General features: G+C 46.4%; 1 protein-coding gene across 3 annotated transcripts in view; it reads left to right on the top strand.

Annotated features, from left to right (window-relative positions):
- chd7 (chromodomain helicase DNA binding protein 7) overlaps window positions 1–26136 on the top strand; it is a 99449-nt gene that overhangs the window by 10566 nt on the left and 62747 nt on the right. For 2 of the 3 annotated variants that reach the window (XM_080778276.1, XM_080778274.1), the window contains exons 2-3: window positions 19803–21387; window positions 22155–22435. In XM_080778276.1, the coding sequence (XP_080634402.1) occupies window positions 19923–21387; window positions 22155–22435 (1746 nt within the window). In that variant the 5' untranslated portion in view covers window positions 19803–19922. The remainder of the gene's footprint in view (window positions 1–19802; window positions 21388–22154; window positions 22436–26136) is intronic. The other variant, XM_080778275.1, reaches the window with a different exon arrangement.

Below are 26136 nucleotides of genomic sequence, written 5' to 3'. Positions count from 1 at the left end.
TACATAGATCCCGCCACTCTGCCCCTGAGCCACCGCCGCCCAGTGCGCCCACACAATAATGCATATAGGCAAATTCATTGCAAATAGACAAAAAGGACAAACTAGATTATTGATTAAAGGCCTTTGGGGTACCCGTCAGGGCCTGAATTTCGGTCTAGGGTTGTGGATTGAAAACTTGAAAAGTGAGTGAAAAAGTGAATTTAATGTTGTTTACTGCAATCAGATAGGACTTTTCTATTTGGATGTGTGGGCTGTCAAGGCCAGAAAGTCAAGGCCAGAAAGTCGACACTCAATAGGTGTTCTCGCATAACATCCGGGTATGATGATGATTTCAAGCTTATACCCTCTATCGGCATATGAAGAGAATGACAAAGCCCATTTTCACTTAACCCAAATGTAAGCTGTTTATTAGCTTTTTTGCCACAGGTTAAAACTCTGTCACAGTTGTGGTCCCCACAGGCTATAGGATCAGACTGTTGCTGCGGTCATGGTCCCATAACCCAGCTGGGTGGTGGGGTGGGTGGACCTAGCTTCGGGGCTACAGTATAACACACGATGCCAGACGCAACTGCTGAGATATGAGTGGAGGATATCAGTGCTTTGGATATCAATTTCATTAATTATATTTGTATTGACATCTGCAATGTACGCACCAATCAACCGTTGCTGTTTTTTGAACATCGTGACTGCTTTATTAGCACATATAGCTTAAACAACGTCAACACGGGATTCTCATGGTTTTTCGGGTCGTAAATCAGGATCAAATTAGCAACGCTCTGGGTGTGCACACTCGGGTATGGACTGGTGTTATGGTTCAGCAAAGACTGATGTGAGAAGTTTGATTACGTTTTGGTTTCTATAAATGTTCATGGAAGCGTCATCTTGAAACAAATTTCAGGCCCCCCGGCACATAGTTTTCCTGCTCTTCTGCTGTAGATCCACTACAACCTCTGCTTTGAAACAAACCCACCACTCTCTGACAATCTTCTGTCTTCTCGTCTTTAAAAGCTAGATATCCTGCATCACAGAGGAAAGCTCTCCCTCTCTGCGTCCTCCATCTCCTCCTGTTCTTCCTTTCTGTGTCCCTCATTGTCTCACACACACACACACACACACACACACACACACACACACACACACACTCACACTCACACTCACACTCACACTCACACTCACAATGCCAACAGGACCAGGAAATGTTGAGCACCGATTTATTTGGTTGAACACTCGTGTCATGCACTGTAAATAGAAGACCCACAATCTCAGTGTGTTGCAGACAACACAACGCGTTGAGCTTGTAGATCCACAAGCTCACAGTGTGTTGCAGACAACACAACGCGTTGAGCTTGTAGATCCACAAGCTCACAGTGTGTTGCAGACAACACAACGCGTTGAGCTTGTAGATCCACAAGCTCACAGTGTGTTGCAGACAACACAACGCGTTGAGCACACTATGCACAACAAAGTATAAATCAGGCTTGAGAATTAGCGGAGCATGTTACTTTAGTCCTTTAGCTGAGGTCCCTCAATTGTACATCCAGCATGCGCACACACACACAAAGAGAAGGAAGACAGACAGAAACACAGAGTGAGCGTTGTGGCCAAGAGAGGTCAAGATGGTGCTATAAACTTGACAGTCAAGGTCACAGAGCGGCCACACACAGATGAACACGTGCGTCCTGCGTGCATTCACCTCTCTACTTACATACGTGCACAGCCTCTGACACACATGGATCCACATTTACACTTTTAAGAGTTAAATTACCACTCAGGATTTGACTGTGCAGTTACAGGTTCTTTGGCTGGCCTGTGGTCTGTTTCTGTCTCTCAGGCTGACAGACTGACTTCCGGCCTGCCTGTCCTCTGGGTCCAGACTGGGGGCTAGCCAGTGGTTTTTCTACCACATGGTAGAGGCAGGGAACAGATTGGATAAACACAGCCCCTTCCTGCAGAACCCCCCCCTACGCGCCCCACACACACACACACACACACACACACACACTTTTTCTCTTTCTGTACATGCATGTGTGTGTGCACGCACGTACAGAAAGAAAAAAAGTGTCCATTAGCGATGCAGCCGTGCGTAAAATAACCAGATTTTCTCTAGCTTCACTACCTCTCTCTCTCTCTCTCTCTTTCTCTCTCTTTCTCTCTCTCTCCCTCCCCCCCCTCCTTCCTCTCTCTCGCTCTCCCTCCCTTCCTTCCGGGCCTTAAATCCCAGCCCAAACACACCGCCTCGCGTTCCCCTACTTGTGCTTAATTACACACACGGCGCACACACATACACACGGCCAGCGCCTCCCCCCACAGGAACAAAGGTATAAATTATACTGGCTTATATCACAGGGCTAATGGAAGGTGTGTGCATTTTGAGGAAGGGAGAGATCAGGCAATACTACAGGTGTTTTCTGTGTGGTAAAGCTGGGACTACTGTAGTTTTAAGTCTCACTCAGTGGAGTTGACTTTCAACCTAGCAACATGCCCCATTTTGGGCATGTCATTATTGAATAAAAGCAGCAAGAATAGCCGATCTATTATCTCTCAACGTGTCGCGAGCTTATATGTCGGCTATTTTTGCTATTCATACGTATTAACTCGACAAACTGTATAGCTGTATATGAGTCTGAAAGATTGTCTTCTATTATATCTTCTGTCTCCCTCTCTCCTTTCCTCGCTCCCTCGATCAGTCTTGCTCTCAGAGGAAGCATTGTGTTGTTGACATGACAGTGATTTCCTGTAGTAAAGCCTCTAGGGTATAGACAGTTTAGCTGCCAAGCCATCAACACCACAGCCTTCTCTGCTACTGCTGCTGCAGCCTGCTACGCTGGCTGACTTGCACCCAACTGATGCTGACTAGTCTGAATTCCTTCCCTCTCTGAGATTAGACAATATGGCCATACTTTGAAGGAGAACATTGTTAACTTGTGTGGATCTGCATTCTGCAATGATATATTGATAACGAACCAATGTGTTGTGGATTGAAGCAATGGCCTTGACACTGCACAACACACAGGTGGAGAAATTTGGAGTTCACCTGCTCGGAGAGCCTAATGCTGTGTTTACACTGGCAGAAATACAAAAGATACAAAGCTACATATGTGTAGCTGAAGTTGAAACCATCTCAACCTTTTTGTAGCTGTTGTAGCTTTTGTAGCAAATGTAGATGATTTTGCTTTGTATCTTCATGTCGATTTAAAACGAATGGTAGCGTGTATCTTTGTATTTGCCAGTGGAATGCTCAATGCAGGATTACAGACTTAGCAGTGTGGATTGCATTTGTACATCAGCTTCGTTAAACAAGAATGTAGTTTCTCGGTCTGCCACGATTGTCAAAATATGTCCCGTGGCAGACAGAAGAAAAACACATTTTGAAGAGCCACTCTGAGACAGATGACGGGCAGCAACTTCAGATCACAGGTTGTTGTCATGTTATACCCATCCTGCAGATAAGCGATGCGTTTAAGGATTGGCAAAAACAAGTTCTGCGAGTAACATTTAGACGCATGTATATGGATCGTCACAGGCAATGCAGAGAAAGTCATTGTGTAGACTAGAGGGCTTCTGTCGTGGCTGGTTTTCACATCCACTTCTGGGCCTGTTAACTCAATGTCTGCCAACGACCTACTTGACTCCTTTTTTAGCAACTCCCACAGCGCCAACGACGTCTTTATCGTCTTTTTCAGACGGGTATAACATTGGACCAAAAAAAAAAAAAAAAAAAAATCTTTTTTTTTTTTTTTTTTTTTAACAAAAAAATGAAAATTTAAATTAAATAAAAAAATGTATAGAGACTGGCGCTTAGGGACTTTTTGGCACTTCTTAAAAGCGATGAATGAGTTAACTGTCTGCACCAGTTTCTGTCCGCTTGCACAAGAAGGGAAACTGTGGTGAGGTCAGGGTGGGTGGTTTTGATGACAAACGTTTCAATGAGGATCTCCGTCCCTTTCTGTCAGGTGGAAACCTGACTAACATCTACCCATTAAATGTAGACGACGGTTCGCCACCTAGTCGCGATCAGAGCCAGAGAGTAAGCCAGAGTTCTGACAACTCCGTTCACTTCATCGGACCAGTCTTTGTCCCTTTTCAGGCTGCATAAACGGCGCTCGAGCACTCCGTTTCTGCCCCCTCAATATCGCAACTCTTCTACTAGATGGCTCTGGTCGTGATTGGCTGCTTCTAGCCAATGGGAAGGCAAAAGCGGCCTCTGGGCAATGGGAAGGGCTGGCCCAAGGGGAGAGGCATATCCCTGGCAGCCACGCCAGACTGCAGACTCGCAACGCAGATCACTCACCAGTCACCGCAGTCACACTCATGGCTTGAGACGGGGAAGACGCGCTTGCACGTCACTCATATCGAGTGACGTTCCAAGTTCACACCATACGCGGCTGCATACACGTTAGAAAAAATTCCTTGGAATGTTTTGCTCATGCCGATTGATGATTGTCAGATTGGTTGGCGAGCCATGTAGATAATGTTCATGTGGTGTGATCGTTGTAGTGGAGGGCTGGAGGCAGCAGATTTGCGTAAGATGACTTGGGTTCTCTAGGTTAGTTGTTCCCAAACTTTTCAGGTCGAGACCCAAAAGAGAGATTTGATGTTTGCCCATAGTGAAAAAAGCTCATCTACAGGTGCACAACGCATTGCTTCTCACCCCCCCCCCCCCCCCCTGTTGCAAGGTTTTAGATTTTCACTACTTCCTAATTCATCGAGTGTATGCGCATGCAAGAAGTGAGTGGCAAATTGAGGGTCAAAGTCAGTTTACCGTTGTTTAATGTCATGACCAATAAAACTTGATCCGTTACTCTGGGTGCTGGTGTCATTAGCTCATCATGCTGCCTTTTACCCCAACACCCACACAGTTGTAGGAACTGAAGACTTAGGACTGGAAAAGATATTCATCCCCTTGAAAACTGGACTGCCTTAAATGAAAAAGCCAGTGCCGACCAAACTGCTTTGTTCCCCGCTACTTATACGCACAATGTAAAAGCATCAAACCGATTGACTGTCTGGAAGTCTTGAAGTAGCATGGGTTTTTTTTTAAATTTGGGACCTAGCTTGTTTTAGCTGTGGAACACGTGCTGGGTGAGTAATGGTTTCCCCCTTTTGTTTTGAAAGTGGCCCAGAACAGTCCCAGGAACGTTTCCAAGTGTCCCACATGCATTTGCAGTTGACCCAAATGTCACTCAGGGCGGCACTCGTTTTGGAGCTGTGAAGCTCTATGCCTTTCTAAACGGAGTCTCAACGAGCAGCATTACCCAAAGAAATCCTATTACCCTTTTACCATAAAATTGATACTGTTGATGCAAGTAAAAGTGTTTTTCAGTGGTGCAACCACTCCCTTACGGAGCTGTGTGTGGCTGGCTGGCTGGGTGCGTCTGAGCACAAAAACAGCATGGTTGTTTTTCACCACCTGTGCGCAACCTAACTCACACGCACATATTAAATGTATATATGATGATTTCGGGTGTGCCAGTACATTACAGTGACAGTACAGTAGAGGGTACAGTAGAGGGACCCCCACACGGTAACTGTCATTTCTCAACCGTTTCGGATGCGGGGCGGCTCGCCGGAACCGGGCCGGCACCCTGGGTGCGTTCCTGTGGGTCTGGAACCCCCCCCCCCCCCCCAACACACACAGTTGAACCACTCATTTCACTTGGGTGTGATTTCTTTTTTTAATGCAAAGCTTCCAACTCGCTCACCCAATTCACGTTTCACTGTCACAGGCATGTGGATTCGGTGAGTTGTGACCTGTCCAAAATGTTAGAGTACATCTGTATTCAACATGAATATACACTAATAAAAATAAATAAGAAAAGATTGTCATTTAGTTAAAAATGTGGGCACTCTCTTAGCCTCTGCCCCCTCATGTTCTGTCATTTGGCATTGCCCATGCACTTGGTAGGACATGGCCGGCATTGCCTTGAGACTGAGAGAGATGGAAGCCATGTTGTACTTGTAGCAAGCAGCATCAGCTTTTACATGAACAAAACAAACCTGTTGAAGTGTTTCTACTTTCCTTTCTGCTTTGTGGTTACTGGTTACCTAAACATGATAATGTAACGGAGACTAACTAACTTTAGCTCTGTTGAACCAGGAAAGCATCTTCTGTGACAATGGTAAACTGACTCCACCATGACAACAGCTGTACAACAACTACAAAGCCAGCAAATCAAGCTGAATATTTAACCCAAAGCTACGTTGTGTACATAAAAGCCGCTGGCAGAGTGCCAGGGGGTGCTATGTAAGAGTGGTGCTTGGCGTCCGACACCATGTGTCCTTGTTGAAAGCAGATGTTGAGAACCTGTATTTTGAGCACTGCCCTGGCTGCAGCTCGCTGTCTTTGGCTGGTAGTCCGTAATCCTACACTACATGGTAACTGCAAGGCCTGCTGCTCTGATGACAGCTATAGTTATTACTAGGCCCGCACACACACATGGATACACTAGCCTGGCCTTGGGTATGCGGCGCGTAAGAGGCAGTCTACTTGATGGGGTGTAATGCTGTGTTTGTGTGGGTGGGTGGGTAGGGGGTGCACTCTTGTCCTCCATTTGACTCCACACCACCATGCACGCTTGTGCGGGGGTTATGGTTCTTGCACGCTGTACTATGGACGTCTGATACTTTCATTTTCTGTCACACCGTGTGACAGGAACAAGCAAGGTAGTGTTGTGATTATCCAAAGGCTGTGCAAGTGTAATTGAGTATCGGTCAGAACACATTTTCAAAAGGAGGAGGGAAATTGTGTCCCAGTTTTGACCCGGCAGAAGAGGACAACATGGGTTGACAAAGCAGTCTATCTATTGTCATTTTTCATAACATGTTATACACATACATAGTGATTCTTTATAGTGATTCTTCATTGTCTCCACCAGGCCGAAGGCATGGGGAGAGAGTATGTTTTGCACTCTGTCCTTCCATTCGTGTGTCCGTCTGTGAACAGCTAATCTCCGGCACCGCTAACCTGGTTGATGCCAAATATTGCACACACTTCCTGGATGCCAACTATGAACCTCTGCCCCAAAATGGCCTGTTATAGCGGCCTGTTATAGCGCCACCAGGAGGCTGACTTTTTACAAGGCTTTACAACAAGGATTACAAAAATCCCGCAAATCGTTACAAACTATCTCTATAGTCATGTATTCAAGATGGTTCTGTCCGATATTTCATATTCCATCCTAATTGGCTTTCAATGTTTACAGGATTGGCCCTTTTGAAACAAAGCCACAAATCATGAACGCAGCGTGCAATTTACGTGAAATCTTTCACAGACTTTCCTACTAGGCCGAGGAATATATCTCACCCTTTTCACATTGGCCTGTTAGAGCTCCAACAGGTAGCTTTTTGCAAAACACATTTTTGGAACAAAATGCCTCAAATCATCCAAATGCCATGGTGTAAGAACAAATGGAACCATTTCACATTGGCCTATTATAGCGCCACCAGGAGGCCACAACCTGACATGGCCTGGTGGAGACCTCTGCCCTGAGGAGCACTTTTTCTAGTTCCCTATGCTTTAGCCTGAAACTGATAAATGGCCACAGTAGACAACGATGTTTTCAGAAAAGGTAGCCATTTCCAAACCATTTTATATTTAATATTTTCATTGGTAGGTGTTGTTAGAACTGTCTTCCGTTGACTATCGTCATAGTGGCTACTGGCTAGTGGCACCAACCACAATACAGCCACAACTTCGGTCACTGCCAGGACTTCATCATTGCCTCCAATCAGTCCAATGGCTTGTAGCCGGCCATCCTTAACTCTGTTAATGTAATCTGTGTGGTAACCTTTTAGAGAAAGTGTGTATGGATATGGGTGTATAATATACGTATGTAACAGACAGGCTGGCTTAGAATACATGTGTATTCCACAACATCACGGTTTGTTTTCAGTTCTGCAAGCTTTCTTTGCTCACGTGTGTTTGTGGTGGGTATGTGTTGCAGTGGGGGAAGGGCTCGGCTAAATGCTTCATCCTTTGATGAGATTTGGCATTTAAAGCGGCACACTGACCGTTCACCCAATTCCCTCTGCAGTGACAGCTGGGCCTCAACACTAGAAACACACTGTGTGTGTGTGTGTGTGTGTGTGTGTGTGTGTGTGTGTGTGTGTGTGATGGAGAAGAAGCGATGCATTGATATTGAAATCGGATAGGAAGTGGCAGGGTGGAGGAGAGGTGTTGAAATAAAGGACAGAGAGCATGCATTATTTATTTCAAGGCCAAATTATACTTTCAACATCTGGCTACTGTGGCTCGCTGCGAGGGTACACTACCAGCATGAAGTCAATTTAGTTACCAGCTCATGACCTGCAGACATTGGCGTGCCTTTAAGATTGTATGACCACTGACTGCACATGTGATTGAACAGAAACTGGAGAGGTTGTGTGAGGCGATCAGTCAACACTCGCATCTTCATAACTCGTTAAAAGCCTATAAGACACTTGTGTGCTTAAGTTCTTGGAAACAAATTGCTGTTACTGTTGGAAGAGGAGGAAGTATCCTGTATCGCAGGATAAAAGGTCTGCAGGCATCACATTGTAGTGTAAACAACTTGCGTGTAAGCTTTCTGGTCCTGCGTGGCTATGCAGATGTAAGGAGTATAATCAGGCCTTGAGCTTGGCTGGGGTATCTCTCTTGGGGATGGGGGGGCATACTCTTGACTTGAGGATCACTCTGCTCTGTTATCTTCAAACACCACTGGAAGTCTCACTGTCTCCCAAATACAGGGAAAAGCCACTGTTGGAAGTAGAACCTGTTCGGATGCAAATGCAAGGTGAAGACCCTCAGGTCAAAATGCTCACAAGATATCTAAATGCTAAATGGTGCTCTTATATAGTGCCTTTCTGCAAAGAGCTTTACAATGTACTGTACATGACATTCACCATTCTCTCGCATGCAATATCAAAAATGATATTATACTATATATCTGATTGACATGGTGTAAAAGATCGGTTTCTCCAGATATGGTAAATATGGTAAATGGAGTGAATATCGGCTGATATGGCCGATCACCGTTTGGTGGCCGATTATCTGTACTTGTTTGATGATCTCGTCTTAATTACACTAAATCACCAGACTGTAAGCAAACAAGCCCTTTAGAACCTGTTAAAATTCAAAGCACTGTTAAATCCTGTTGTAATGCAAGGAAAAAGCACCGTGAGAACCTATGGTGGGATGCTAAGGGTGATAGTGGCTCGCTCAGGAACTAGATCGGCCACCTGGGAACCAGAAGATCCCCAGCTCAGCGTTGTGATGGAAGTATCCCTGAGCAATACACTTGAACCCCTAACTGCTCCCCCCAAGCTCCCCTGGGGCTGCGCTGTGCACTGCTCTTAAAAGTCAAATCCAGCTAATTTCCCCACAGGGATCGATACAAAAACTAATGCCAAGAAAAAGGCTCAGTTTTAAAATCACTACCATGTCCGAGAGGAAATGGATAGCATAACCCTGGCATCCCTGTTTTGGGCAAGTTTTCAAAATCTTTGAACTTGAAGATCTGCTATTTTCGGTGTCTCAAAGTACAATGAAGTATATAGGGCTTATAGTGGTTAAATAAATATGGTTAACACATGTAAACCAGAAAGTATTTGGCAACAGACAGTTAAAATAAGTGAAGAAAGATTGGGAACGGATAGAATATACATAGATACTCTGTGTGCAACGCATGTGAGCGCACGTCCTCTGAGCAGCTGAGCATGCAGTGGTGCTGAAATGCTGGTACACACTCAAAAACGGTGTCACCGGTGTGTGTGTGTGTGTGTGTGTGTGTGTGTGTGTCTGCCTGCGGGGAGGGGGGATGGGGGGGGGTTAAAGTGCAGAGCGAGATATGGAGGGATGCGCGACGTAATGGAAGGATTTCTTGTCTTCCTGCTCTTTGCTGGAGCTGTGAGCTGATGAAAGCCTCGTGGATGCTTCTCTCTCACACACACACACACACACACACACACACACACACACACTTCAGCATGTGCTCACTGATGCGTTTGTTCTATATGGAAGATTTTGGGCACAGATTTGGAGAGTGATTTAGATGTGTGTGTGTGTGGTGGTGGCACTGGGGTGGGGGGCAGGAAACCAGTCATCGCTATAGTAGCTCATTGGAAAGGATGTGAAATTACACACTTACTCCATCTCCCACGCATGCACATTTCTCGCCATCGACAGTCTCCTCCCATCTCTCTCACAACCCCCATTTACTGTATACATCTCTCCCTGACTGTTTCTCATTTTCTCCATCATGTGTCTGTAGCGTTTTTCCCGGGTCTCTCTACCAGATTTGGCCTTCACCACCTCGTAGTGATTTTCACAGGAAGTGGTTTGTGACTACGCACTGGTTGCCAGCTGTTGTCGTTTTTTTTTCCTTTTTTCTTTTTCTCCCTTTTGCAAAACTCAGCTTTTGCCCACTTAAAGCCTCTATACTTAGGCACGAAACCCGCAGGACTGGCAGGGCGCTTCTTTTACAAATGTTCCACTCTGGGTGGAAAAAGGGTGGTCCGCACACGTATTCTCAATCTTAGGAAATAGGAATACATTGTATATCGGGTGACACGACATCTCAGTTTGGTCAAGAGTGGCGAAAAAGTCACGTGCAAAGCAGCTTGAACTGCTTTTGCATGGCTTTGAAGATTGTTATATGGCAGCCAAGTCTATGGCATTTTTAATGTTTGTAGAGCACTTACGATGAAAATCATTTGCCAGCCAAGTCTATGGGCTTTGAAGACATTACAATGTTTGTTTAGGGCACTTATGACGTAAATCGTTTGCGAGACAAGTTTATGGACTGTTTGTTTAGGGCACACTGTGCATCCTAGTGTTGTGTTGTGTGATGTGATTTTCTTTCCCCTTCTGTCTACATAAAAAAATAGCCAGTCACAACATGTCACGTAGATCGGCTATTCTTGGCTAATGTTCCCCCAGAACATGCAAGTTGGGGCCTGGGTTGTTAAAGGACCACTAAACCACTTTTCAACCTATCTTCATATAATAGGTCCTCACTAATAATCATGATAAAATAGCTACATGTTTTTCTACTCTGTCTGTGTCTCATAGGAGGGCTGTGGGCAGTTCAGCAACCCACCAGTGACATCATCGATGGGGAGTCCAAGCTAATAGAAACTGCAGGCTTTCTAGTCCTGAAAAGTTGCAATGCGAAAATGGAAGCCATCGTTCTCACGATAATAAAAATCTAAACATTTTTGTAAAAAGAAACGATGATTTGGGTTGCTGAACTGCCTGCCCACTGCCCTCCTATGAGACACAGACTGAGTAGAAAATAATGGTGCCATTTTATCATGATTATTAGTGAGGACTTATTACTGTATATGAAGATACGTTGAAAAGTGGTGAAGTGGTCCGTTAATATCAATCTACAGGTTATCAGACATTGCCAGCTGACCTTAAGCACATTATTGCCATAGGTCTGAGCCCAACGATGGACCCAGGGGCCTGTTTCCTTAAAGTATTCTATGGCATTTTGAAGTCATTCTATTTTATTCAGTGAAGGGTTATAAGAATGATAATGAGGAATTGCTTTGTGGCAGGTGTATGTATAGAAAATGTTGGGATTCCAACATTTCAGTGTATGAATTTATATATCTGGGCTTGACGCTAATATCCGTTTGTGGTCAAGTCTCCAATTGGAGCTTAATCTAGGTTCTCTGACAATGTTTCTTAAGTGTATGGTCATGCCAATGCAGTGATGCAAATAGGCTGCATTTTGCGTCACTAGACGCAATAGATAAAGGACGCAATCGTGTCCCCCTCTAGGGGTTCTGGGATGCACTACTGTACTCGGTATTAGGGCTTTAATCAACTAGTCGACTAATTTTGCATCACCGCATCAGACCTAATCCTACATTATAAACGATACAATCCACGTAAGAATCGTTGTAGAAACACCATAGTGTTTCTAATAAGAATCATAACCATCTGGAGCAGTGGCCACAGCGCAGCCTCAGACCAGAGATCTCTAGAGTGCCGTCACCGTGAGGGCATAAAACAGCATGGTCACATGACCCATGCAGTGACGAGCTGTAGTCCGTGGCCCCATGAAATGAGCAGTTGTCGCAACTCTCATCTAAATGGCCAGTCAACAGACAAAAGACCAAATTCTTTATGGTCACTTCAACAACAATGGAGTCCCAAATGCACTACAAACCTTTTTTTTTTTTACTAATGACCATGATATTCTTTAATTGAGCTGTGCATAAAATACACTATTCTTTTCTTTTCTTTTTAGCTCACTGAGTGCACCGCAAGTATTTAATACATTTTTTGTATTTTTACTTTATTTATTTTGGTGCTATTTACTATATACATACTTTTACTTTGTATACGTTGCATACTTTGCACTGTTTGCATACATCTTTGCAAATATTAAAGTTGTCAGATTTTGAATATATATATTTATTTCAGATACATTTTCTACATGAATATAACCATAACATGAAATGGGGGTTAAATGCTGCAATTTGTAAAAAATATGCCTTGGGACTCTGGGATATTTATTTGGGACCCATCTAAAAGACCACCCCTGTGTGACTCCCGGGACCCATTAAATTGAAAACCTATTTACATCACTGCCAATGCGCTCCTTCTATGGACTATAGTGTCTAGTGCCCTTACTGACTTTATGAACTGAATGCATTCAATGTTTCATGGACTGTAGACGGGGAGTGTAGTGGATGGGGGGTCGCAGCGCAGTGGAGAAATGCGCCCCCACTTCTAAAAATAAAAGTAAAAGTGATAATAATTCTCATTATAAGATGGCAACCATTTTTGTCTACTGACTGTGTCTTGAGAGGAGGGCTGTGGACACTTGACACTAATTATGCTAATGACGTGTATATACACGTCTTTTCTAATCAAACCGTGGGGGCCTTGGGTCTTTAGGCCACTTTTAATGATATCAAACGAGATTGCTGTAATTCAAATGGTGTGTGTGTGTGTGTGTGTGTGCACTGAGCACACAGACACACACACACACACACACACACTAGCCTCGGTCCCAGGCTTACTTATCTGCGAAAAGAAAAGCCTGGTCACAACGTAAGGCAGAGAAGCTATCGGTGGATGTATCCTCCGGAACATCCGTCAGATGTATTTCCCCCCGGATACGATATTTTCCCGACCAATCACAACACTTGTTTCATTCGCGGAGAATGTAAACTGATTTGTAAAGCATCAACGTAATTTCCTTGGGCGATACCTTGGGCGTCATTTCCTTGGGCGATACCTTGGGCGTCATTTCCTTGGGCGATCCAGCAACTTCCAAACAAATGATAGTCTTTACAGCGTAGGTCATGCTCAGGGTGCACACACAGGCCAGGGAGGAGGATGGTACAGTACAGTACAGTACAGTACAGTACAGTACAGTACAGTACAGTACAGTACAGTACAGTACAGTACAGTACAGTACAGTACAGTACAGTACAGTACAGTACAGTACAGTACAGTACAGTACCAGTACAGCACCACTCACTTCACGGTGAAGTGACGTTTATCGGGTTCATTTTGCGCTGGTGTCTCTGTGGTGCCTCTGTGCCCAAAACAGATCTACAAGCTGTCGACAGCCATGATGCAGTGCGTTGATATAGCTTGTATGTCTGTTTTTTTTTGGGTATGTGCATGCCACAGGTCACTTATGCGTTGGACATTGCAACATTAACTCACTTGTGTGTGTGTGCACGTGTGTGGCAGGCTAGCCACCATCAACTCTGCTCTATCAGACTCCGGTCTGATCATTTGTTTTGATTGTGCTAACCGTCGACCCATAGCTTCATTAGAGCGACAGACATACAAATCAAAGATAGTAGAGAGATGGAAGATGTCCTCAGGTCTTAAAGTTTTCCTACCCAGGATGTCCTGAGGATTTCATAGGGCCCATTTATGAGATCAGTGTAGATCCACAAAAAAATTATGAAGGGGGGGTGGGCGGGTATGTGTACAGTGTAGTGATAGCCGTGGTGTGAATGACATGACCGAAGCAATCACAACGCTGAGGGGGGCAACAAAATGTGCACCCCCGATCCTCATAATAATAATTTTCTCCGCGGCTCCTCCGCTAAATAACGACCGAGTGCCCGTGTGTTCACGTCCACTCTTTCATGCATGCTGCTCAGCGGCCGGGGCTCAAGCAGCCCCTCTCCCCCGCCTCAGCCTGCCCTGGTTCTAGCAGTGAGAAGTGTTATTAGGACCAACATTAGGAGGACAAATTATAGTTCAGACGGCGAAAGTAGCCGATCTGCATTAACAACTTTTGTGGAGATCTTGTACAGCCTCCATTGCGCTACGTTGAGTGGTAATGTGACCGGGCTGTGTATCCATACAGCAGCAGCATGTGATTAGTGGTAGCAATAGCAGTTTCACGTGAAGGTTTCAACACAATGACAATTTACTGAACAGTAGTATTTGGGCTGGAAATATACACTAAAGAATTTAATCTATCAAATTGCTACAAAAACTGTATATCCATTTGAGGCATAAACAATAAGTCTGATAATGATGTACCATGCATTGCACGTTCACATCATTTACATTACTTAAGACCATTGTTCAACATTTTGGACAAAATAGCCAAACATCAAAGGTGCCCAGATGTCCACTGCCCACCAATCCTGTATCCTATTTTAGTTGCCAAACCAATGGGTTGTCTCTCTTGTAATTGTCTCCACCAGGCCGAAGGCATAGGAAGAGAGTATGTTTTGCACTCCATTCGTGTGTCCTTGTGTCCATCCGTCTGCGTACAGCTGATCACCGGCACCGTTGGCCCGGCCGATGCCAAACTGTGCACACACGCACTCCCTGGCCTGTTATAGCGCCACCATGAAGTCGACTTTTGCAAAACACATTTCTGTAGATTACTAGTACACATTTTATCCATACATCACGCAAATCGGTATATACTATCTCTAGGCACGTTCAGCACAGATCTGTTTAAATTGGTATATACTATCTCTGTAGTCACGTTCAGCACAGATCTGTTTAAATTTCAATATATTACTCCTACGCATCTTGTCACAAATGCCATTATCCTGTGCCTGGAGTGGCACGTTTTCTAGTTGACTTTTGTTCTCACTTGCAACTTTATGCAAGGTGCATAATGGACTACTGAAGGCTACATGCCTATAAGTGTCTTCCTCTGGGGGTTTTAACTTTAACACACTGCTGCTATGTGGCTGTAAAGTCAAGCCCTACAGTAGTAATTTCAAGATATGAGCCATTATATAATTCAACATAACTTTGAAATCTTCTTCTATAAAATGCATGGATTGGCACACACATTCAGTAAAGGCTTTGGGAAAACACCATGATTTTACCACCCCAAACATTGGTGTGGGCTGAACTGAGACACTTTATGTTGGTGTTGGGTGATAATCACCCCTTAGCTGTATCTCTGAGAAATATGGGAGGAGCGAACTTCTCTACTGGGTGGGGTTTTGCCTTACTGGGCAGGGTTTTTCCTTTTCTTTTACATGAGTTGGGCGTGTTATAATGTAGTAGACTCTGGAAAAGAAATCCAGCAGCCAGCTCGTAGCATGGCTTGTTAGGCAATAGACTTAGCGAGGACCAATTTTATGAAGATCGGTTTATTTTAATGCTTGAAACCCAGCATCCGTATTCTAGTGGGGAAGTGGGCATTGGCTCAAAATAGCAGATCTAAACGCTGACAACACGTTGCGCTGTGACAGTGTTGGCCTGTAGAGCTGCTGTTTTTGCTGGAGAGGGAAAACGAGCATTATACACCCTATAGAGCCCTTATTGACCAGGTGAACAGAAGATATGTCTCATTCAGAAGTCCCATTTGTGATGGGAGTTCAGTGGCTGGCGTTATTGAGGGTTGAGTGGGTGTGATGCTTCCTTCAGGTGGTCGGGGGAGCTGCCTGAGAACTGGTTCAGTAGGACAAAGTTTCATCATCATCGGGAGAGGATGAAAGTCGTGGGGAAAACTCCCACCTTCCATTCCAAGTGCTTTCAAGATTCAAGAGGTTTGAGTTGTCATTCTCTCATACAAACGGTGAACTGTTGATGTGACATGCACAGCACGCTGTGCTGACGTATTAGTTAACGCATGCTGTGTAGTACACCACGACTAATTTCACTGGCGGTTAAGCGGTGATTGATTTTGTTTAAGACTAAATGACTAGTATAAAATTAAGCAGATCTACAAGCTCACAACGTGTCGCAGTATGATTTTGTGAGCTTGTGGATCCTCTTGTAGATCTGCTATACAATTTACAATTTAGGCTTTTAGCAGTTGCTCTTAATCCAGAGACTTGCATTAAGCAATAATGTAATAATTGCTTAATGTAATAAGACTTACATTAAGCAATAAGCAATATATAACAGTATATATTAATAGAGACGGCACCGGATTTCTCCTCCCATTCACTTGCATTAAGTTGCTCAAAAGCGCATGAGGCGATTTCACTCCTCCTTCCGGGTAGGAACAGAGTGCGTTTTGGGATGGATTGGACCCAAACACATGAACGCGCTGCCGTTGACTATCATTGCACTCGTTCACGTGCATTCATTTCACATATGAAACAGCGTTCACGTGTCATCACGAACGTGCGCAATGATAGTCAACGGACCAGCGTTCCAAACTGCAATGCCAAATTCGCCCACTATGTCCATTTCACCTCAGGGTTTCCTCCGAGTGCCATCTCTATTTATATATACTCTAAGCCTAAGGCATGCGCGTACGGAGTGCACAACATACTCTCTCCCCATGCCTTTAGAGACAATAACGATGAAGAGAAAAGACCAAAATGTTGTGCACCTAATAATTGCAGTGAACTTTTTATCAAAGCGACAAGCTTTGTCTCTCTTTGTACTACATCAGGCAGCATGAGATAATTGTCTCCATGGGGAGAGAGGGGAGAGAGTATGTTTTGCACTCCGTCCGTGTGTGAGTCCATCCGTGTGAGCGTCCGTCTGTTACCAGCTAATCTCCGGCACCGTTAACCTGGATGCCAACGATGAACCTCTGCCCCACATTTTCCAGAACGGCCTGTTATAGCGCCACCAGGAGGCCGACTTTTCTAAAACATTTTTTTTTATATTACTACTCCAGATTCTGTCCAAAAATCCTGCAAATCGTTTCACACTATCTCTATAGTCATGTGTTCAAGACGGATCTGTCCGATATTTCATATTCCATCCTAATCGGCTGACATTGGCTTTCAAAGTTTGCAGGATTGGCCCCTTTTGAACAAAAAGCCTCAAATCATGAACGGAGCATGCAATTTATTTTCTTTACTAGGCTGAGGAATATATCCCACCCTTTTCACATTGGCCTGTTATAGCACCACCACCAGATGGATTTTTGCAAAACACATTTTTCCAATTGCCATCCAAGAAGAAATGGCACCCTTTTCACATTGGCCTATTATAGCGCCACCAGGAGGCCATAACCTGACCTGCCCTGGTGGAGACCTGCACCCCAAGGGGCACTTTATCTAATTTACACTTTATGTTCTTTTTGAGCGGTGCCTCTGCTCCATTACGCAGCTATGTGTGTCCCTCTGCTGGCGCCATTATTTTTGAAGAATTCCCCAGCTAAAGTCTAAAAACACTTGACTTGACTTTGGGGGCCACTGGGTTATTTTGCTCTTGTTGGCTACTTGTTGCAGCCAAGATACCATGATGCTTATCGGATGTAAATAAGACATCAGGTGCATTACTTACACACAAGATTTGGGCTAAAGTTCAATATTTATATGAAAACCATGCTCTTGTGACAATGTACACCGTTTTGGAAGTGTTAAACTCTTTAGACCTCTGCAGCATTAGGTGAGTGGTGCTAAAGCTAGAGTTATATTCACTGCATAGCGCGTCACGTGTCAAATAGGAGATCTACAAGCTCAAAACTCGTTGCGTCGTGGACACGGCTGCTCTTGTGAGCAGAGCTTGTAGATCTGCCTTTAGTGCCCATGTCGGCTGACGTCGTGACTGCAAGTTGTCATGAACAAATTTAGTTGGATCACAGGCGGATATGAAGTTTAAGCAGACTGTAGCCTAGTAGTTATGACCATGGCGATGATGTCAGCCTAGCTTGTTTCAAACCGGGGTTTGACTTGTCTTTTCCTTTTTTTCCACTGACTTAACCGGCCCCGCAGTGAAGCACGGTACTCTTCCACTTAATCTATATGTTCGGGTGTAGTCAAAATCGACCAAATAAAATGACTGGCAGACGTTCAGCTCAGCTCTACAAAAATGTCCCATTTTTTGTACTCTAGTCTACCTCATATCTAGTCACACATTGTACTTGTCGAAATGTACCTTCCTGTGCTTTTTTCTGCAAACTGTTAACAATGCAGACTTATTCCATGGCCTCTGTAAACTCTTCCCATGAACCTTTTCAAGCTATTTTAAGTGAAAACCCTATCACAGCAGGTTCAAGATTCAAGGTACTAGCAACACACTAGGAAATATCTCCCTGAGAATAAATAGGCTACCTAGTCTGCCATTTGGCAGCACTAACGCCAAGCAAATGGATAGATGGAGAAGGAAAAAATGTAGGGAGAGGAGGGGGGCAGGGGGAAGTGGAGGGGAACTCTCCAGTGGTGGAAGTTGGATTGTCAAGTGAAGTTTTGGCAAAGAAGCAGCGGTCTCCCTCCCCCACCATGTCTCTTTCTGCATCTCTCTCTCTGTCTGTGTGTGTGTATGTGTGTCTGCCTCTCTCTAACGTGGCCTACACAGACTCATTCATGCGTACTGAGATCTACACCTACTCACACATACACAAGTGCACAGTGCTCACACACAATGAGTGGCGTGTTGCAATGACCACCCAATCCCGGGTGTTCTTTATCTGGGGAAAAACACCTCTGCTCATCTGATTACACACACACACACACACACACACACACACACGCACACACACATGCACGCACACCACCTCAAACACAGCAGACATGCATGCAAACAACAAATTTGGCTCACACTATGCATACATGTTTATTTTCATCTGTACCCAGGGAGAGAGAGAGAGACACGCGTGCGCACACAAGTGCACACGCGCACACACAAGCTGTTGTAGTAGCAGGTGGCTTTCTCTCTTGTCTTCACACATCTGCCAGGGCTGAGTGACTGTCTGGTTGACTGACTGGCTGTGTGGTTGACTGGTTGTCTGCCTGGATGTTTTGCAGGCTGGCTGATTTATTGGCGGGTGTACAGGCTGACACACTTGCCTGTATTGCTGGCTAGCTGGTTGGCCGACCGTTGCTGTTATGCAGGCTGACTGGCTGACTGATTTGCAGACTGGCTGGCTGGTTTGCAGCTGCTGCTGTTCAAACAGAGTTGCATCTGCTGGGTCTTTTGTTCTAAAACACACACACACACACACACACACACACACACACACACACACACACACACACACACACACACACACACACACACACACACACACACACACAGAGGATGACTCTGAGAGTGTGTGTTGTAAAAGAAAGAAGTTCTTTTGTTTGGGAGTAAAATGGGAGTGGAGGAAGGGGGTGGAGAAGTGCTAATGTGCTTGGTGACTGTGTGTGTGTGTCTGCATGTGTGAAGTTGTCTGAGTGTTAGAGATGGTAATGGTGGGGAATATAGGGTGTTTTGATCGTCTTTGGTAGTGGTTAAAGCAGCCGAGCTATTTGCAGAAAATGCATCACTTAAAAGAAAACATTCAGCCATGGTGGAATTAACAAACTAATAGTGTTTTTATTTCTCCCCTTGTCTCTGTTCTCTCACTACATCTTTTCCCCATGTCCACCTATACTGTCCTCCCTTTCTGTCTCCTCCTCTCTCCTCATTTCCTCAGCAGCCATAAGGAGGACCATGAAGTAGCAGGCTTCAGGTTAGCAGCTAACGGACTAGCTCCTCATCGCACGCCACATCTCCCTCCATCCAACGCCTCCATCCGTGGGCCCTCCACCCAGCCATGGCGGACCCAGGGATGTTGAGCTTGTTTGGGGATGATGCAGGGCTGTTTTCAGATGGGTTGGATGGTTTAGGAGACTGCTTTCCTCCACAGCCAGCTCCAGGCCAGCCCAACCCTCTAGCACAGCAGAGTAACCCTGCTCTCAGCCACGAGCACCAGGGAGCTGGAAGCTACCACCAGGCGCTGCTCCATGGAGCTGGACCCGGTCCAGGACAGCCTAAACTGGGGCAGCTCTATGATCATGGCCCCTATACTGGCTATGATCAGCCTGGGGCCCCTGGAGGACGAATGATGGCCCAGAATGGCCCTACCCAAGGACCGCCAAACGTTAACGCAGCCATGAACGGCATGGCCACGCGTTACCATAGCAACCCCGGTAACCCCAGCAACCCTCTCCATGGTTACCCGGGTGATGCTGGAGGAGGAGCAGGGGGCGGAGTTTGGGGCCAGCAGCAGCAGAATCGGTCAGCCTATCAGCAGCCTCCCACACAGACGGGGGGTGGGCCCAGCCAGATGGGAGCCTATCAGATGTCTCGAGACTACAGTGGGATGCAAGTCCCGCCCGCTTCCAGTGCAGGCCACATGAACCAACACTACCCTCCCCAGAACCTGGTGTCTCCTTCTGCACAGGACCCAGCTCACTACATGGGGCATGTTGGAATGGGGGGTGCCCAGTTGAGGCACCCCCAATCCCAACCACAGCCTCAGTCATATAACATGGGCCACACACCTCGATACCCCCAGTCCCCTTCCCGGCAGCCCTCACACCCCCACCAGCATCATCAGGGGATCGGGGGATTTGGGGGCAGCCAGTACCCTGGATACCAGGCCCAGTATGGAGCCATGGGCCAGGGCATGGGTCCTGGGATTGGCCAGGGTGCCAATGCAAATGTCAATGCTAACACCAGCCAGAACATGGGACCAGGACAGCTGGGTCAGAGGTATACCCAGGGATCAGGACCTGCAGCTGGGCCACAGGCACAGAGATACCCTCCTGGACATCCTCACCAGCCCCATCAACCTCACCCTGCTCAGATACAGCAACAGACAGGACAGCAGGGCCCGCCTATGCACCCCCAAAACCACCCCCAGCACCCCCAGAACCTCCCCCAGCCCCCAAACCAACCTCAGCCTCACCTCGCCCCCCCAGCTCAGGGATCCTACCCTTCCCCAACTTCTATGTCTCCCATGCGAGGCTTGGGGTCACCGACGCCCCCTCCTCAACAGGGCCGCCCCCCCAGTGTAGGGCTAGTGGCCCCTCCAGAAGTGTCGGGGTACACCACTGCCCTCCAGACTCCACCTAACTCCATGGCCCTTCCACCTCAGAGAACCCCTCAGCCTCCTCTGTCGGTGCCCCACCCTCAACACCAGCACCACCATAATATTTCCCCCAATGCAGGGCAGATGTATCCAGGCATAGGACCACAGTGCGGGCCTCCGATGGCCCCAAATCGGCCACAGCAAGGTATGTAAATGGAGCAGATTAGGCCATTGTTGTTGTTGTTTGTTTTGACTGACTGCCCGTTTTCACTGGCCAGTGTGAATCACAACATCCCTATTCTGGACAATGTAATATTAGGTGAACATTGGTAGATCTACAAGCTCAACGCGATTAATTATATAGAATATATAATTTTTTGGTGACCACTTAAATGAACACTGGGACTCGCTACAATGAAAACGTTCACTAGAGTGTACAACTGCATAAATGAACATGAGGATTTTGAGTTTTTAGGCTGTTTATTACAGTACACATGCATTTAGTTGGATGAGTATATATTGGTCTCTTCTGCAGTCATGACTAGGGATGCCATGCGATTAATAACGTTTTCGATTAATCGAGGGAGTCATGTAACGGGGGCTGTCGAATAATCTATAAATAATCGACAGAGCTGTCGAATAATTGATCTTGCTGATGGGCAATTTGCGGCATAACAAGGGCTGTCATGATTGCAAATTTAAGTTGACGTTGCAATGTCACATGTTGTAAGCTAATCGTAAGCTTGTAGATCTGCTATTTTTGCTATTTATGGAAAATGCTTAAATGTATGGACAGTGAGGCATCTTTCAACATGGGAGCGATTGACGACTATGCAAAAATAATTGCGATTATCTCAAATAATTGCGACTATCTCAAATAATTGCGACCATCTCAAATAATTGCGACTATCTCAAATAATTGCGATTAGGTGATTTCTGTATTAATTGCTTAGACATGTTTGTGATCATCAGGTGTCCTTGAAGCTCCAGTGGGCCAAGGAGGGGACCAGCGTCTGCTGCAGGCTCAGCGAGGTGGCCCGCCTCTCCAGGCCGCTCCGCTGGGCTTCCCGGGCCCCGGCGGCGGTCAGCACGGAGGCTTGGCGCCGCCCACCCACCTGTCCCCCCACCCCCTCCACCTTCAGGGCACCCAGCCTCCCGCCAGCCAGCCCCCGAACCCCTGGGCACCCCCACCTCAGACGGCCCACCCGCTGTCCTCGCCCCCCCTCACCCCGCAGAAAGTGCCTCACGTACAGGTGAGTTTGATGTGGAAACGTGTGTGTGTGTGTGTGTGAGAGAGGAGAGAGATGTTTGTTTTCATGTGTGGGCGTATTTTGTGTTTGTTCTACATGTGGGTGGGGGATTGTATGTATTTTTTTCCTTTGTTGGGTGTGTGTGTGTGTACCTGACATTTGAGAACATGACATCGCTTTGGTGCTGGTTAGGGGGTGGGGGGTGGGTGGGTGTGCGTGTGTGTGTGTGTATAGTATCGTGCACGTTTATCTTTTTGTGTCTGCCAGTCACTGTTGGTCGTGTGTGTGTGTGCGGCTGTGCGCTACATTTTGTGGTTGTATTTCCGTGTGTGGGAAATGGATTTTTACAGCTGTTTGTTTCCTGTGAGCTGCATATCCTGCCCCCCCCCCCCCCCCCCACACACACACACACACACACACACACACACACACACACACACACAGGCGCCACCAGCATAATCTCCCCACCTCCCCCTACTCGCTTGCTCGCTCTCTCTCTGAGGGGGAAACCTCCCTTCCTGTTCTAAGCATTTCTCCCTCCTCCCTGTCTCCTCTCTTTCCGCTCTCTCTCTCATTCTCTCTTTCTCTTTCTCCCTCCATCTTTGTCTCTCTCTGCCTCTTGCTAGTATAGAGCCTATACACTAGACTCGCTCCTCTACTTGCACCACCAGACAACTGGCTCCCCTCTTCTCCTTCCTATCTCTCTATCACCCCACGTCAACAGCCACACTTTTCTGTCTCACTCTGCCCGTCTGTCTGTCTTGTTTGTCTCAGAGGTGTCATGTGTAAGGTAATGGAGTGAGAGAGAGGTAGAAGGGAGCGGGTGATAAAGTGATAAGCAAGAAATATGATGGAAAAACAAGTGGGGGAAGAAAAAAAAAAGGGAGAGGAAATCTAGAATCTCTAGTGAGAAGAGAGGGGAGAGAGAGGGGGGTAGTGGGAAGTGGAGGTTACTAGCTCTCAATGGCACGCTGTGTATTTTTTTTGCGTGCACATATCTGTGTTTGTGTGCGTGCTTGTGTCACGTGCCCCTGGCTTCCATTAGCTTGTTTTGTTGCTCAAAGCCCCCTTTCTCCACTGACCCATTCATACACAATAGGAGCCCTGTTGCCACACACATACATGCACACATACATCCAGCACTTAGCGTCTCTCTAACTGTCCTCTCTCATTCACACCACCCTTCTCTCGTCATTTACCCAATCCACCCCCCGCCCTCTCATCCACCCCCACCTCCCCACCCATACCTCAACCCCCCCCCCCCCCCCCCCCCCCGGCTCCTATGTGCCCATTCTGTTAGTTGACATTTCAGCCGTCACAGTTAATATTTCCAGCGCTCCTGACCTAGATGCCAGGTTGACTGGTGAGCCCTGCTCCCCGCCTGGGTGCGCTCGATGTGCCGTCCTGGGTGTAGCCCCAGGGGTTGGGAGCCCCCCCTCTGTCTTACGCTCACTCATACATTTCCACGTGCACATGCAGACTTGTTTGGCCTAGTCTGGTCTGGGGTTAGAAATATGCCTGGGGAGATGGAATGGCCTATCTAGGGGAATGTGTGGGTGGGATGGGTAGAGCAGTGGTTTTCATGTCATGCCAACAACCCCCAAATTGGTATGAGTAAAGCTGCAGACCCCCTTTTTTTATGTTTTCTTTTTTTTTTTGGTTTCGCCTTTATTTTATTTTTTGTAGAGGGATAGATTGAAAGTGGGCTGACAGGAAATGGGGAGAGAGGTGGGGGTGGGGGGAGACATGCAGTAAAGGCTGTCAGGATCGGGAGTCGAACCCGCGGCACACTGCCAGACTGGACTACCAGCCAAGGTACCTGGACCGCTGAGCCACGGACCCCCTTTAAGGTACCTGGACCGCTGAGCCACGGCCCAGGACACGGACCCCGTGGTCCCAGCAGGGCCACTCTTAAGAGAAGATCTTAGTTGTCTTGGATGAAGTATAGAATTTTACTTTAGGCAGGGAGAGAAAAGCTATAAATTATCTCATTGGATGACCTTATAGCTGGTGAAATGATCATAAATAAAGAAAACAGCAGATCTATATAAGCCAAGAAGTTATGAGCTTGTAGATCGGCTATTTCAACTATTTATTTAAATGGTGCTTACACTTTTAGTTGGGTACAACCCTAGAACAGTGGTTCCTAAACCTTTCAGCTTGAGACCCAAAAGAGAAGTTTGATGTCTCTCCGGAACCCATATTACTGAAATCTGATCTACAAGCTGTAGTGACACCTTCTGTAGATCAGCTATTTTCACAGTCTTATTTTTCAGATTTTCTTTCTTGTTATCCGTTGAAATACTTGAAAGGAAAAGTATAGTTACCCGCGACCCGTAAAAATGTGTCCACGATCCAACCAAATGGGTCCCGACCCATTGTTTGGGTAAATGGTACCCTAGAACCCCCTCAAGGCTCCCATGGGGTCACCGGACCCAACTTTAAGAACCACTGGTAGGGTTAGAGTACTGGCTAGCATCGACAGATCCACACGCAGCAGCACAGTGCCAGCCAGGGGGTTGGCCCATCATGATGACTGTGTATGTCTGCTTCTCTAAGCTCCATCTGTTCTCTAAGCATGGTTATTACACACACACACACACACACACACACACACACACACACACACACACACACACACACACACACACAAACACACACACACACACACACACACACACACACACACACACACACACACACACACACACACACACACACACACACACACACACACTCACACGTGCACACAACCATATACATACATGCATGCCTTTAGTCGTCAGCAGCTCAAGGTCATCGCGCTGATAGAGTGCAGAGCTGTGACCTTTATTCTACATCTCGCATGCTGGCTGACTCTCGCGTGCTGCACTCTAGTTGACATACAACCAGCCTCTCTGGCTCCCCTCCCCCGCTCCTATAGACTTTCAATGTGCTGGTTGGAATAACGTGTTCCTTCCACGCGCTACGTCCAACCAGGGAAACTCCCCCCTGTCAGGTGTAAAGGAGCAACTTGGACACTCAGGCATGAAGGAAGCATGAGTTCAAGTCCGTTGCTCTCCCCATGTCCCCCATATATGGGGACTAGGTTGGTGGAGGGTGTGTAGAGCCCAGGATCACATTAGATGATTGACACAGGGGTGAAAAATGGGTTACAAAATCGTGGGATAAAAAATATATTTATAGAATTGCCAAGCTTCACAATTGTATAATTGTGAAGGTTAAAGTTACTTTTGATTGCCTTCAATTAACTGTGCTTCCCTACTTCAGACAAACTGAACCATTGCACCATGTTTTCACTACTGATTTTGAGTAATACTATTATTATTATAGTGCCGGCCATTAGCTGTACACCGACGGACACACACACAATAAGTACATTAAATATGTTGTTTACACTCCATGAGCTAAATATAGTGCGTGGTGCATTTATGCACAGCACAATGGCCGTTTTTAGCCAAATGTTCAGATCTACAAGCTCAGAAAAACACTTTTCGGTGCGTGGGGTCCCCGCTGCGGTCTGTGGCGGTCCGGTAGTCCTCCCGGGGGTCCCCGCGGAGGTCCGGTAGTCTGCGGGTACAATGACTCAGACTCGGATGTGTTACTGTTACCCTTTCATTCAGGTCTGCTCATGTCACGACAGAGTTCCACTGTTCTTCTGCATTGCACTGTTATGCTCAAAGAAGTGACCCTAAATAATTTGG

Source organism: Protomyctophum bolini (genome assembly GCF_963924005.1).
Source record: "Protomyctophum bolini genome assembly, chromosome: 12".
In the NCBI taxonomy this organism is placed as follows: Eukaryota; Metazoa; Chordata; class Actinopteri; order Myctophiformes; family Myctophidae; genus Protomyctophum; species Protomyctophum bolini.
Note: the sequence above shows the minus strand (reverse complement) of the source record. Positions and strands in the feature narration are given on the sequence as shown.